A 16,018-nucleotide genomic window follows, 5' to 3' on the forward strand; every position below is an offset into this window, starting at 1 on the left:
AAGAGTTAGTAAAATATGTAATTTGTAACATTGTGTAGACGTCTGATTGTCCATGATGTCATAAAACCCCAAACTACTCACTTGTGTTTTTCATGTCTGATGTGCCTTGAACCTATAATTGATCTTTTCTGTAGAATATTTATTTGCAGTTTAAATATATTCACATTTCCCTGTGTTGAACTTTCTTTACAAAATAACAGCATTAAATGGTGCTCCCACTGAAGAAGTTAGCTGTCTGACCGAGCTAATTAAAGCTGGGGAATTCATTGTTCTTTTTGTAGGTCACACTGACTTCTTTGCAGGTGGCCTGTGCAATGTGCATTGTCCAGGTCTCTTCAGCTCTGTTACTCAACCACAACTCATTTATTTAAAAGGTCTTAGTAAATATGCTTTGTTTCTGGAAGTAGCAGTGGAATGAATTTGTATTTCTAAAAGAGAACAGGTTGATATTAGTCTCACCAGTTTATTTTCATTTCAGGGAGGCTTACTGTATAAATTATATAGCAAGACAATGAAATCCATTGTTTTGGAGAATGACAGTAAGGGTTTCATATTAAAGCTGGGTTTATTGCAAAGAGTGAAGGTTTGGGTTGTTTTTATTTATTAAGGGATGCCAAAAGCACCTTAGTGTTTGTTTCTAAAGTTACATTTCCTTTGGTTAACACTACACTTTATAGTCTGGGTGGTGAACTTGTAGCACAAAATATTTGTTTATGTTATAAAGTTTTTAACATTTAACTATATATATTTTACTGCCATGTATGACCAATTAAATCTGAAGCTGCAACTGATTTTTTTGTGAGCAGTAGAACAGATACTACCTTTCATATTGAAATGTGAAGAAGTAAACTTGGAATCCAGACAGTTGTACCACAGGTTGAGGAAGGAAACTAAACTTCCTCTGCCTCCCTCATTGTCCCATGCATTGCATGGTTATATTGACGAGATTCAGTCTGAAACCTGTGCCTTTGCCCAGTGTTTTGTGTCACATCAGGAGCAGTTTCTGTTGAAAGAAGGTTCTATATTTGATGAATTGCTGTGATGTGATACGTCAAATCTAGTGTTCCAATTGACTTGTCTCTGACTAGAGGTCTTAGGGGTTTTTTTTCCTAAGCAATTCTTCTATCTTACACTGCCAGCAGTGTCCTTTGGTTAAGAGAATCTCACTGTTCAGGTATAGAATGGATGAAATACTGTTCTTTCCATTAACTTGGAATTCAATAATGCAGTGTTTATCATAAAATCATTTAAAGTTAGAAGGGACCAATAAGGATCATCGAGTCCAACTCCCTAAAGCTCGACCATATGACTTAGTGTCATCGAGATGCTGCTTGAGCTCTGACTGGGTTGAGACCCTGACCACTTCCCTGGAAAGCCTGTTCCATTGACCATCCACTCTCTGTGAAGAACATTTTCCTAATGTCCAGTCTGAACTTCCCCTGACATGGCTTCATTCCATTTCCTCATATCCTATTGCTGCTCACCAGAAGAGAGGTCAGCGCCTTCCCTGTGCGCTGCCCCCCATGAAGAAGTTGTCGGCTGTGATGAGGGTACCCCTTAACCTTCACTTTTCCAGGCTGAAGAAACAAAGCCACTTGTATGGCTTTCCCTTGAAACCTTTCACCATCTTGGTCACCCACCTCTGGACATGCTCTGATAGTTTGTCCTTCTTGCATTGAGGTGCCCCAAAGTGCACACAGGACTTCAGGTGTGGAGCAGATTCCTTTGGGGAAGTACAGCACCAAGTTTGTGCAGAACAGGTTGCTGAGGCCCAGGATATGTAATTACAGCAAGTGCAGAAGGAAGATGGGGGTGGGAAGCGGTAGTGGGTCATGCTGCTTTCATGACTGATACGTCTTATGTCTGGGTTTTGTTTGTATAAAGTAATTGTAATCTATTCTGCTGACATTTAGGTATGTACAGCACTGATGCCCTGTAATCAGGGCTCTACTTGCCTGAAATAAAGTGTTAGTAAGAGACCCAACCCTATATTTAACCACAAACTGAAAAAGCAAAAAAGGGAAACAATGTCAAAACTGCAGAAAACTGTTGCCAATAATAAGCTGCTTGGTCTTCCTTGTCTCCTTGCTTTAGAGAAATTGGGATGTTAAGGAAGCCTGTGGATTGTGATCTTATATTCCTTCTTATCTGAGTGAATTTAAGGACAAATTGAAAAGTTACTGGCTTGCAGCTCTGTGTGGCATAGGGCATTTGTTTGTATGATGTGAAAGTTCTTAAAAACATTGCATGAAATGGCCTGAAAAGCTGTCATTAAAAGTGGTGGTGTAATCTTCGGATTTTTTTTTTGGTCTTATGTGTTTGAGTGTTAGATTTTTTAAGATCAAGGAAATGCCTGTGAAGTGACTTTTTGCTCTTCATTAAACTCATGTAGTGGTTTGAGTTTTGGGGTTTTTTTTTTTGGGGGGGGGGATGGGGAGGAGGGAGTTTGCTGAGTGGGGGTTTTTTGGTGGTGTATGTTTGTTTATTTGTTTTGGAGTGGGCTTTTTTTGTCTGTTTTATTCTTTAACTTGTTACTTTCTACCCTGTATCTTAGACTCTCTTTTGGGGAGTTTTACCTGATAGCCACCATTTTCACAGTTGAGAGCTAGGAAGCTGTTCTGTCTCCTAGCATTTGCTCTTCCTGAAAGCCCGGCAGCTTTTTCCAGGTTGCTGGAAAGCTGGCTATGGAGCACCACACAGTGCTTCTCCTGTCCCCTCTGTCAGGTGAGTGTGTGCTGTTACAGCTTCATTCCTGAGGAACTGGGGAGGAGCAAAGTAGGAAACCAGAAGTGGAGTTTTCCTGCGCAGCACTTCTGCAATATCAGTTAATTTAACACAAATCTAAAGGGTATTTGCTTGGTGTAAATTTGTGGTGTTACTGTAATGAGTTGTCCTGTCCTTCAGGACAGCCTGAAGTTGATGGTGCCTAGTTAGTGGAGTTGATTTGATTGAGGTTATTCTTTTTATTCTCTGCTCTTTCGCAGCTGGGTATGCATTTAGTGAGAGAAGTGGTAGCTGTGCAAGTATCTGGCTCATAAATTTGAGTTGCAGTGGTTCAGGAATAAAAAGACCGTAGAGCTTTGAATTCTTTCTCTTTTCCCTTTTTTATTTTAATACCCCTGTCTGTGTGAGCTTTATTAAAATGTTTAGATATCCTAATATTAGCTTGGCCAGAGATATTTCAGTCTCTATTTATTGTAAATTTTGTTCTGGGCTAGCACACTCTAGCACATGGGTAGAGTGGTATCTGCAGCACAGGATAATAAAAGAACAACTATTTGCTGTATCATTGCTGTGCTTCCCTTGGCCTTGAGGCTGCTTCTAAGGAAGCAAATAGTTAAATTTTAACTCTACATCCTGTTGCTCAACTGATTGTTGGTTTGTTTTTTTAATATGGTTTGAAGAAGACAGATAGTGGAGACAGCTAATAATTAACAGTTCCTTCAACCTCGAAGCTTCTGGATTAGCTGGCATAGGCCCTGGCACTCAGTTGTAATTGCAAAGGGGTTTGTTTGACGAGGTCATTTAAATTTGCTTCCCAAAGGAAGCACATTGTGCTTTTGGAAGGACTGTCTTTTCCCTCTTCTCCAAAACAGTATAAAGCTGGGCTTTGTCTCACTGGATTATGTTGTCTAGGAGTGAAAATCCCTGCCCTGTTTCCCAAATTTTAAATTATGTTATGTATTTGTTTCGGCATAGGCCAGAGATACCTGAAGCTGGTCTGACTGCTTGCAAGTGCTTGTTAACCTGTGCTAACCCGTGCCAGCTAGCCATACTTTGCTCCTCTCCATCTTTGATATCTAAAAGTAGGTTTTGTGCATGAAACCACAAACCAGCTACTGTTTAGCTGTCTTGCTGCCATATCAGAGCAAACACTCGTGGCTACAGACGTCAAGTGTGACCAGAGCTTTGAGAATGGTCTGTTTTGGCTGTTACCTGGTATATGTGGTTTGTCTTTCTTGGAAATTAACTGTAGACTGGCTGGAAAGCTTTGCTGTCCTACTAAAAATTGCTTGTGTATTGAATGTTTCATCTTTTGAAAGTGAAAAGCATTGTCTATGACTAAACAATAAACTTCCAGATGAACATCAAGCAACATTAAAATGAAAATAGAAGAATGACCAATTGTTGTGTGTTTCGTTTTGCATGATGTTCACATAAGACTTAATAATGTGCAGATCTAAAAAACCCCAGTAAATTCTTGAAGAAGTAAGATGCTGTCTAGTAGCTCTGACAATCACCCTGTAGCTGTGGGCAAAGCATATGCTGTGAGCCGTTGCTTTGCATAGGGGTAAAACCCTGCCTTGCTTTTCCAGTGCACCAGATGTGGTAGGAGTTGAAGTCTCGTTTGCTTTGAACAGCAAATCAGTCTCTTGCACGGGCATGTCTGAATGCCTTTCAGGATTTACATAATGTGCTCTGTTGCTGGCCCTGCACTATGGTACAGATACTCTTCTTTCGGCTTTCTTTGCCTTACTGAAATTCATGCAAAGACTTTACAAATCACTGCGCAATGTTTTTTGGATAAATTGTCTGATAAAATTAATATATGGGCTTTTCGTGTTCTAAGAGGTTTTTCATTAACAACAATTTGTTGGCAATATTACTTATGTCAGTTTCCAAAGCATGTATAGTACAGCATCTGTTCCTGGAATTTCTTATCCTCTGTTCCAGTAACTTATGGAATTTTCATTGTCCATTGCAGGGAGGAAAAGTCAGTTTCATGGACTACCTGCTAGAAAAAGATGCATCTTTTTGTATTCTGAAGGGCTTTGTTTTATCTTTTTTCTTTTGCTATCAATGTTAAGAGAACTCTTAGTATAAAGATGCATCTTTGTCCATCCACTGAAGAAAAAAAGAATTTATTAGTAACAACAGATTTGGTTTGTGAGGATGAACTAGAACTAGCATGGATTTATTTCAAGGGACATGGCTGTATTTTAAAAACCCCTATTTTGAAACACTGTTGTATGTTTTTTAAATTGATGTTGTCAGCCTCCTAAACTGCTATGTTATTCAGTGGACTTCAAAGTTGCTTCTTTTTCTCTCCTATGCAGTGCTCATGTATTACAAAATATGAAGAGTTGCTTATTATTAAAGAGTTTTGTAAGACAGTTTAAGACCTGCTGTTATAATTGAACAGAAAGGTTCAGGTTGTGCAGAAAAATTGGAAGAGATGAACATGTAGCACAGCACTCATTCTTTCAGCAAGATCAAGAAAACAACAAAAAGGCAGAACTGATATGTGTGTTTTAGTCTCTAAAAGGAAAAGAACAAATAATAGCTGCATTTGAAAAAAATTAGGCTACTCTGATTCTTTAGTCTTCATTCTATCACCTGTGAAATGGGCTGCAAGAGGAAATGTGGGTGCAGTGGGTGATATCTGATACTGATGTAGTGGTAAATACTTGATGTATATAGCATTGTCTCATTTGGAAAGGCATTTTTTAAATTCCTGACTCAGGGATTTTTCAGTGTGAGCATTTAGAACAATAAAGCTTGTTCCAAAGTTTTATTGGGACAGTGAATGAATTTATTCCAGATAAGCTAATGCAGACATACACATTCAATGTCTTGCATTGCTTTGGAAAATTACAATTCTTATTTCTATTAAGATTCTGTGTGCTTCCAAAGTAAAAGAACCTTTTGCAGTGTTACAAATAGTCTGTTATTTAGCTTTGAAAACAAGCTTGCTTGGTATCACTGCTTTTAAGTGCTTCTCTACCTGTATTCCTGCTTGTAATCTGCAATGTCGTCTATCAAAACTGTTAAGGAAGGGTTTATGTCTTTTTGTAGTCAGGAGAATTTAAGATTATTTGAGCATGTGCACCAATTAATGAAAAAAACAGGTCAGCTGAAGACATTTCACAGTGAATGCTAAATGCTGGCTTTCCTAGAAATGTTCATTTCCTGGATACTAATCTTGCTTTTTTCATCTTGCCTCATATAGAAGTAGAAATATCAACTAATTTTGTGCTTCATCTTTGACTTTGCTTCACTAAACAAAACCTTGCACATCACAACATTCATTTTAGATTAAACCATTTCTAGAGATGTACCTAAATGAGGCAGTATTTAGGATGACAAGGATTTTTCTTCTTCCTGAACCGTCAATGTATTTTTTTCCCTGTGACAGGCTTTCTAGGAGGAATTGATGCTTATAGACTAAGATTTATTTTCCTCAGTGGATAAAGTGGTAGCTTGATAGGTTTTGCTCAAAGGGGTGGGTTTTGTTGTCGGATACCATCTCCTTCAATGAGATCCTGAGGTTCTAGTAGGTACTTAAACTAGTACATTCAATCCCTGAATCTTGAAATAGGCTTCCTAGAAATGGGACTTCCTATGGCATCCAGTGCTTGATTTGCACTTGTTCTCCTTCAGCTAGGGTTTAAGCAGTGGTTACATTGCATGTAGAAGAATGTGTCGGTTATGTGAAGCTTAGTGTGATTTTTCACAGACTGCTGGACTGATCTTTGTCTCTTTTTCTTTTTTTAAAATTTTTTAAAATAAAATGCAGCGTATTTTATATTCCTTTACTTGCATCTTTAAAGCTTTGTTTTATTCTTTCAGTAAAGCTGCTATAAACAGTATGACTGAAACTAGCCTCAGTGCTGAAATTAGTCCCTCCCTGTGCAGACTCTCACTCTGATATGCACTGATGGCTTTGCTGAAAGAAATTACCACGCAGACTTCCCAAGCTTAGTCCCCCTCTGGGGCTCTGGGCAAATTGCTTAGCTTGTCTGTCCTGGTTTCCCAGCTGTGGAGTTGGAGTAATTTATTACCAGTGTCAGTCATAAGAACGCTGAGGGTTAATCTGCAAGGACTGTATCTGCATAGTGTCTTTGGAGTGTCGAAGCAGTAACGTATAATTGTAATTTTATTATTAATATTGGTTATTTCATTAAGGTGTAATTTTCTAACAAGGTTCGTGTAGATTAAACTAATTTCATCAATAAACTGGCATCCTTCCAGCAGCATTAACTCAGTTCAGACTCTTTGTCTAACAGTGAAGCCTAAACATGTAGCTAGCTCTGTAAAGAAAATAGCAAATGCCTAAAGAAACCCATACTTTCTTGTTTTTAATCTAGACTGTGGACATCCATAAAGAAAAGGTCGCTCGCAGAGAGATAGGCATTTTGACGACCAATAAGAACACATCAAGAACTCACAAAATTATAGCACCAGCGAACATGGAACGTCCTGTAAGGTATATTCGAAAACCTATAGACTACACGGTGCTGGATGATGTTGGCCATGGCGTAAAGGTAAGAACTCCTGGACACTTGAGGACTCCACATAACACAGACCAGGAGATAGGGTTGGGGCAGAATGTTACTGATACTAGAATGTTTAGTTCCTTTATGATAGGAAGGATTATGGGTGTGATATGCTCCCACATATAAACATTTCGATAACAAAATGGATTGTTTTACAGTGAGGGTTTTTTGAGCAGTGTTTGCCATAACCTTATGACTGTCACTGATAGTCACAGTCAGGAAATAATGGCTCATGATCTTAGGCTAATGACTTGTCAAAAAAGCTATGACTGACTTTTAAAATTATCACTACTTCCTCCTCTAGATTAAGTTGTCACTGCCACTCAATTTTTCTCAGTAACTAAAAAAATAAAGGAAGTCATCTCTTACAGGGAAATTGGCTGGTGCGGGTGGGGTTTTTTGGTGGTTTGCATTTAAATCTCAGTGCCATTTGATGTCTTACTCCCATTGGACAGCCTAACTTTCCTTTTCTCTAAATAAAAGCCTTGATAAACTACTGCCTACCTCTCTTGAAATGGTCATAGTTAGAGTGAATTAATATAACACCATTTGCTCTCTGGTCATCTTTTTATAAAAAATACCTTTGTATCCCTCTAGACCAGGCGTTTCAGGTACATTCAATTTGCAACAATCTTCTCTTGGATGGCCTTTATTCAAAACCTGTGTAACCTCTAGAGCTTGATGTGCTCTGGTCAGTCAGTTGTGCAGCTGTATCAGCCCATCCTGTGCCCTTTGAATTGCTGAGATCAAGGGACAGATCTTTCAGAATGAGTTGGCACAATAGAGTACCAGGGTACCTCCTGCTTCGTAGTAGCCCTCCAAATGCCCACAGGAGTCTAATTCCAGCACAAGTTAGAAAGCAGTTCTATACCATGACAGCTCTAGACTATAAATTAGTGTAGTGACTTTAGACTATGTGGTTTTTTTGTTTTGTTTGTAGGTGAACCTGTATTAAACCTGAGGATTAAACCTGTAACTCTTAGGATTGTTTTACACTAATAAATTGAGCCAGTCTCGATGAATAACAGTCTTGTGTAGAATCCTGACAGACATGTTCTGAATTGCTATAAAATAGAAACACTGGAGTCAGAGAAATGGATGATTTTTTTAGTATAGCCTGCATTTGAGGAGAATGTTCTATGAATAGAGAGTACAGGAATTCAATGTCAGGTTCGTGGTTTCTGCATTTAAGTGCTCCAGGGATCAAGTGCTGTAGAAGACTTTAAAAGTAGAATATTTACTGTTAGTCTCTGAAATTGATGCTTTGCCGAACTACTCACATTGTGCAGACTCAAAACAGGTTGTTTGATCCATGAAGGCTGAGATTATTAAGACTTAGCTGTTGCATTTGCCAATATCACTGTTGGCTTTTGGGAGTACTGGTGTCTTTATTCATGTGACCCTCTTTTTTTAGTGGGTGGAAATGAGGTGCTGTTTACCCATTTCTAGGCAGTTCTTATGGAATGGTTTTAGTAAAGTTTTTTTTTGAATGTTAGTGGTTTATACTAAAAGCTTGGTCTTTTCAGAGGTAAAAAAGCCTCTAGTAACAACCAAATTACCAACTCAATTACAAGACAGGTGCAAATTATATCTTGATATTGTTTTTTTGAGTGACTTGCCTAAGTCTGTTTTACAGCTGTGAAAGGCATGAAACAGTTGGTATTTTTATGTAGACTTGTTATACAAATGAAATAAACTGCCAGCCAGACCTCAGGTATGTAGTTCAAGGTGGCTGCCATGCATTAGAGACACTATTGAAAAGAGTGTGCTGAGTTAGTGAATGACACAATTAAATGTTTTGGCCATTGTATTACCTGGGTTCCAAGAGTGTGAGACAGATCAAGGCTCTGAAGGAAGTAGCTTACTTAGTCACCTAGATGTAGGTAGTGGTGTCATAAGAAAGTCAAGCCAAAACAACTTAAGAAGCTGGATCATGTCCTGTTGGAAGTCAGCACAAATGAAAGATGATGCTGAGAATCTGAGTTACATCTTGAATCTACAGTGAGGGGAGAGCATACAATAAACTGAATGACAAATTTTGTCTTGTCCAGAGTGGTCTTAGAAGATGCTTCAGTCTCTGTTAAGTCTTATTTTCTTGAGCAAAGATTTCACCCTAAGTTGGACAGCAACATGTCCAATAAGGCCTTAGAAACCATGTTTTTCTAGAGAAAAGTAAGTTTGAGGTCTGCTTAGAACAATTGTCAGTTTGACTAACTTGCAGATCCTTGAATGTTTTCTGCTGTAGCAAGTGTCAGTAAAATACAGTTCAACATAATACATTGGCATTCAAGTATTAAATAAAAATTATACAACACTTTAAAATCTGTAGATGGCAATTTATTGCTGTTAATGGGACTTGGTTCTGGTGTAGGATTTGATAAGGAAACATAAAGGAAAAATACAGTGAGGAGAAATCAAAGATACAGACTGGATTATACCCTGTTTCTACTTTTATTTATTTAAATATTAATCCTAGGAAAAATTGTTGTTTAAATATGCAGTATATTTTATGGGGTGATCCTGAATTGTTTCATATGAAAAGTGTAGTTAAAAATAATGTCTGACAGAGCTAAATAACAAAATTAGGGAGATATATAATCCTCAGGGTAAATGCTGTCTTCACCATGTATCTTCCATCTGAGCAAATGCAAAACCACCTCCTGTGTATACTCACAGCTCATTTTCTTTGTTTGTCTTTGCTTGTTGTGGCTATGTAGAAAGGATGCAAAAGCAGATGCATGTGCTTGGGGCATGGAGAAGGGCTCTGCATGCCTCCCTCTGTCTCACACGCATGCAGTAATTTCTGTGGGGGCAGGTGAGGGTGGAGGTGGCAGTGATGGGTAAGCAGCTGCTCTCTGTAGCAGGTTTCCTGACTGATGGGAGACACTTCCTTGGAAGGCAGTGCTGTTTCCTCCTCCGCATGTTCTTGGTTGGAAAGCTTTTGTAGAGCATCCTAGGATCACAGAGGGACTTTCTCCTTCAGCCTGAAACCTCCATGGCAGCCTCAAAGTGCCCCAGCTGCGGCACTCCCTGCCCCTTCCCTTTGCAGGTACAGATACAGACAATGTCTCCAAAAATTGCTTTTTTTTAATATATGTCCCTATGAAGCCAAGGCTAGCATCAGTCAAAATCAGGAGGGCTTTTAAAGTTGGTTTCCTAGCAAGAAGGCTTTCCTTTGCAACACAAATATGTGTTGATGGCTCCAAGAAACACACAGGGAAGCATTTTTGCTGGTCTGTGAAGTGGCTGCTCAGCTGTTACCCTCTGGGCATAGGGGGATGTAGCTAAAGTAATTCTTTGTAAACAAGAGTAACTGTTATTATCTACCTTCCTGTGTAGAGCTTGGTTTGAAATTATTAGGCAGCGGCTACTTTAACATTTCCTTCTTCCTCTTCTCCTTTTCTTGTGAAAGGAAATAAAAAAAAAAAATACTGTGCCAGCAAATAAATAGGTCAAACACAATTACTCATACAGAAAATCCTCAGTTTAAGAGCAGGGAGAAGGAGGAAGCTTGGAAGCTGCCTTAAAAACCTTAAATTTGCCCTTAAAAGCCAAATTCATATTGGCCTTTGAATTTATAATAATCTTCTTTTTGAATAGAAGGCAGGTGGAATTGCAGCAATTTGTAAAATGGCAGCTAAGTAGGAAATTGCAGTGATGATGCCTTATGGTAAAGGCAGATAAAATGTTGAATACATGCCTAATTGAAATGCCTAATAGCTGTAATTGGATCAAGTTTATTTTATGGAACTAGTAGTTCTTCAAAACCAAACTTGAATTGTATATGAAGATTGATCACTTTTCAGTTTTATTTTAAGGAAAAAGATTGTAATTTTGTCACCATAAAAAATTTGCATTTCAGCACATGAAAGCTGTAAGAAGCTTTTGAGCCCAGAAAGTCAAACAGGAGTTAAGCACTCAGAAATCTTTCATAAGGAAATAGAAGTTGGAAGGCTCCCTTAAATTAGGGATTGGGCCAGAACTTGACAAACGCTAAGCTTAGAGAAGGGAGTCTTGCTCTTACCCTTGTGCTTCTCAGCATGTCCTACTTGTCTGCAGTCCTTATGCTTATATCTGTGTCAGTGCAAAATGGAAAATGCAGATGAGATGCTGATGTGAGGGTGAAAGGCTACCTAATTGTGCCTACTTACCCTTTAGGATAAGACTGTTTGTGTAACCACGGGAATACTAAATTTTAAATAATTCGCTCTAATAAAACCTAAGTGAGATAGGGATCCTGAACTGGAGCTGCTCCTGCCTTTGTCCCCTTACCAGCCTCTGTCAGATATTCACGCTTCAAAGGATGTCGTGTTGCCAATTTCATTAATGTCACATCATCCCTCTGGGGTCATGGCCAAACAGTAAATATTGCTGTAGGGTAAAGAATGCTTCTCTCAGGGAAAAAGGAACTTCCTGTTGCCAACTCCAATGACTCTGTTATGAGTGTTAACACAGTGTGCTTTCCATAGGACACTTGCTACTGGAAATTCAGAAGTGTGCCTAATGTCATCTGATGTAATGTAGGTTTCAAGCCTTTCAGCTTGCAAAGGAAACACAAAACATTGAGGTCTCTTTATTTTCTAATTTTTTTTATGCTAGCCTTACTTTATTGTAGTTAGATTCAAAGTCACCAACTCAACTGAAAAATCTTGAACTATTTAAAAGCAGTAATCTAGGTATCTTTCTCTTAACAAGACTGAGTGCTGAGAGGACAATGTTAAGTTTTCTATCATCCACAACAAGTTTTTGTATGCTAATGCTTTCTAATTGGAAAGTTAAAATAAAACAAAAGAAAGGAGAGAAGCAATACTGACAAACTACATCTGGTTGCTGTTAACAGAAGACTAGTGACTAGGTTACAAATATTAGTAGAGGAGGTTAAATTTCCCTGAAGAGAGACGTACCTACATATGTTCAATTTTTAAAGAAGTATTAATTTGAAAACTTAATTTCCTCAAAATAATCTGCTTTACTATAGACTATAAGGAAATGAAGAACAAATAAAAACTTGTGACCCATTGTGATAAGAAAATTGAGACACAGGAATCATTTCTTTAAAACCTCACAAAACTTGTGTGGCAGAAGTGTTACCCTGAGTGTCTGACACCCACATACAGTCTGCCTGCTGAACAACATCTTTGATTATGTATTCTACCAAGCTCCATATCTTGATTTCTGTAAGGAAACCATGTTCTAGGCTTGGTGCTTTACTGTATCGTTCCTCAGGCATCCCATGCCTTCATGTACCAGCACCTTTCCAGCTTCTGCTTTTCTTGCTCTGACTGTGTCACCTTGTGGTATTTCAGAACTGCCCCATTGATGAGACAGAAGGCAGTCTTGTACAAAATTGCCTAGCTGCACACACAGAATAGCATTTCAAAAGGTCTTATGGTCAGCTACCTTTCTGTAGGGACATTCTCCCATGACTAATAAAGGAAGTACCTTTTTAAGTAAAAGGGAGGTTGACTAAAGAGTCAAGAGCAACCATGTGGGGTGTTTTCCATTGTGGTTGATGACCGTGCTTACTGGTCAAAGCTAACAGATCTTAGGCTGATTATTGTTTTTAGAGACCCTATGTATAAAAGTTCCAAGTTTGCCAGATACTTACTATTAACGGAGATCAGACTGGCACATGTTTTAACACCTTGTTTCTATTGAAGAGCCCTTATATTGGGTGGTCTTTAATGACCTCTTTCTGTCATCCTAGGTATGGCAGAAAATAGAGTGAAATTGACCCTTTAAATTCAGGAGTCGGAGAAATAATGAGTGAATACAGCAGGGAAAGTACAACCAGCCTGTATAGAGATCTGAAGTTTCTGCACTCTGGAATTGGAGAGTTCGTAGCTGAAATATGCAGGAGAAACTTGCTGAATATCAGTGTGATAAGAATTTTGCTTCTGTGTGCAGGTGGTCTTTTGTGTGCTCACAGATAAATTTGCTCACATAAATGAGTTATTTGCAGCCATTCCTACCCCTGGTTTTCCAAGCACAGTTTATAGCTCAAATGATAGCTTTATAGTTCCCTGAATCATGACTCATGTTCCCCCATGACTTTGTTACTTGGCATGAAAACTACTAAAAACAGTTAGATAGCTGGCTCCTGAGGCCAGCCAGCAGAGTCCCTCAATGTCTGGACATCCTTTGGCTATCAGTAGGTACTTCTGATTTCCTCACACCCTTCCTTTTCATGCCATCCTTGGTCTTGTCCCTTTGACTTCAGTTACAGCAACCTGCAGTACTGCCTTTGGCAGCAGGTGTTTTTGTACTCTTTAGACTACCAGAGCTGAGTATGCTGGAACTGCCAAAAGAGTTGCCTTAAGCAAATAAGTCTCTTGGTACTGGCAGTCATTGTTTGTCCTTCCAAACCAACAGCTGAAGTTCTAAAATCCAGGTCCTCTTGATGCCTTAAGAGGCCTCCCAGAAACAGAGCTAGACAGGAGAAAGGGAATAAAAGTAGGTATTTATTTGAAAGGCCTTCAAATGTACACCCTGGGGAGCCAGAGGCTATTCTCAAAAATGGGCCCCAAGATGGACACCAAGTCACGAGTTCTTAACTCTTTTATAGGTTTGGTTCATTTGCATATCAGGGTTAATTCTCCAATTAACGCTTCAGTTTTCCCCTCAGCCTGCCCCCCCCTTAGCAGCTCTTTGGTTTACACTTGTGGCCTAGGACAGTCTTGGTGTCCTTGAAGAGCAGGCCTGGAGAGGCTTTGTTATGTCTACCTAGCATGAGAGAGCAGAAATTAACAGGCTACAAGAAACCTCAGAGTCACACACCAAGAAGTACAGAATTTGAAAACTATAAAAGTTAAAAGCTAAGGCATCACTCTGAATTCCTGGCATCAGGTACAGGAGCAGCCTCAATTTGGGCTTTAATAAATGCCTTGCATGGCTGTTGCAAGCACCTGCTCTGCCCGTTGCCTTAATTGCTTTGCTCCTTTCCAGCCCACTGCTGGCGCTCAGTCCTAGGCCAGTCTGCTCTCCCATGCTGTACAAACCCTGTGGATGTGTCACTGCCCTAGCTGTGACATTTTGGAAATGCCAGCAGCATTTACTTTTATTTCTCAAACCCGAGACTGTGGTTTCCTTCTCTTAGTTTTGTGACAACCCTTAAAGCTTTATCCAGGACTGCCATATGCTTGTTGGGCTTTCCCTGGAAAGGCAAGATTGTTCGGCTTGCTTCTTTAAAACATGATCTGCTATATCATTGCAAGAAACCCCAACCAATACTGCTGCCTACCCTGTTTCCTTTCTGGGAACGTCCTGCTCTGTCTGGTTCTCACCCTCAGCATAACAAGCATTCCCAGCTTGTGTCTACAGACTGTTTTTGTTCTGATGTGTGTCATCCAGGATGCTGGTATCAGGCTGAAAGCTGTCTCCTGTGTGTGCAATAATACAAGTAGCAGGAAGAGAAGGGAATCATGCTCCTCACAGCTTCTGCAGGAGATCTTAGTGATGCTCTTCATTTGACTAAGCTTTTTTCCCTTTGCATGTCCTGTCTCTTATTTTACACCCTCTCAGAACAGTCTCTTCCCTCTTCAAGCTGTGAACTGTATGCATGCTACCGTTTCTCCTCCTCATGCCCTGCAGTTCCCTCCTTCCTGGCTCTGACCTTCTGGGTATGGATTAGGCAGGCAGTGACAGTCATGTTCTGCCAGCAGGCTGGCTGGCCTAGAGGCATTTGTAGAGAGATGTTTGCACATACATTAAGCACATACCTGCTACTCTTTTTGGTTTTCTGCTGTCTTTTTTCACCTTCTTCTTCAAATCACACTGAGTCTAGACTCTGCTGCATAAAGTGTTCTCAATTCCAAGCAGGTTTTTAAAATTGCTTAGAAAGCATCACATTTGGTTTTCAGAGCAAGAAATGCAGCAATGTTGACCTCGTAAACTCAGCCAATAAATAAAAGAAGTCTCCTCCTAATTAACTAGCTTGTTAACCATGATTAAATAGCCATACCGTTCATCTTGCTTTGGTTCATTTGCTTTCCCCCCTTACTTAGGTCTTTTGGATCAGAAGTTGCTCTCCCATGTGAATCCCAGCTCGTTTTGTGTTCTGGCCTTCTGTTTTCCTGCCTGTATGAGCCTTGTTTATATTGACTGCAACAGAGACGACATCTACAGACCTTTTTACATATAGAAAGCAGTATGACAGCAGTTTCTAATTCTTCTGAACAATCGAGTGTGTATCTGTCTGTATATTGTTTAGCTGGTAGCAAAAGAGGTGAAGCTCACCCGATGTAGTGCTAGAGATAAGAATAAAGGTCAAGAGCTGTCGGACTTCAGAGAAATGTTTAGTGTACTTAGCAGTAGAAAGGTTTGAAATAAGATGGAGATTAACTGAATTATTGCTACATGTTGATGTTCATACTGTCACTGCAGTGGAGGCACAATGTAACAGGGATTAGGAGGGGGCTGGAAGTACTCGCCATAAATTCTGAGTGACACTGCATAAAAGAAGGAAAGAAAGGAAGCTTTTTGGTTTTATATTTTTGAGGCAGGCAAATTTAGTAGTAGAGGCTGGATAAGAAACCATGCCACCCTTCCTTTTAAGCCTTCAAAACAGTTTCTATCTATGTTTGCTGGGGAAGGACAGAACCAAGAGTCATTTTTTGGTCTCCTTTAACAAATTCCTTGTATTATGCCATTGCCGTTGGCAACTGGTGAAGTAAGGGAAGGGACACATATTCCCATGAGAAGAGAAAGCAAATTCCATTACTTAAGGCCTGTTTTAAAAATAT

At 39.5% G+C, this 16,018-nt stretch overlaps 1 protein-coding gene across 12 annotated transcripts in view; it reads left to right on the forward strand.

Annotated features, from left to right (window-relative positions):
* ABI1 (abl interactor 1) overlaps positions 1 to 16,018 on the forward strand; it is a 78,221-nt gene that overhangs the window by 42,135 nt on the left and 20,068 nt on the right. For all 12 annotated transcript variants that reach the window (XM_048294560.1, XM_048294571.1, XM_048294493.1 and 9 more), the window contains exon 3: positions 7,089 to 7,265. In XM_048294560.1, the coding sequence (XP_048150517.1) occupies positions 7,089 to 7,265 (177 nt within the window). The remainder of the gene's footprint in view (positions 1 to 7,088; positions 7,266 to 16,018) is intronic.

This window comes from Corvus hawaiiensis, chromosome 1 (genome assembly GCF_020740725.1).
Source record: "Corvus hawaiiensis isolate bCorHaw1 chromosome 1, bCorHaw1.pri.cur, whole genome shotgun sequence".
NCBI lineage: Eukaryota > Metazoa > Chordata > Aves > Passeriformes > Corvidae > Corvus > Corvus hawaiiensis.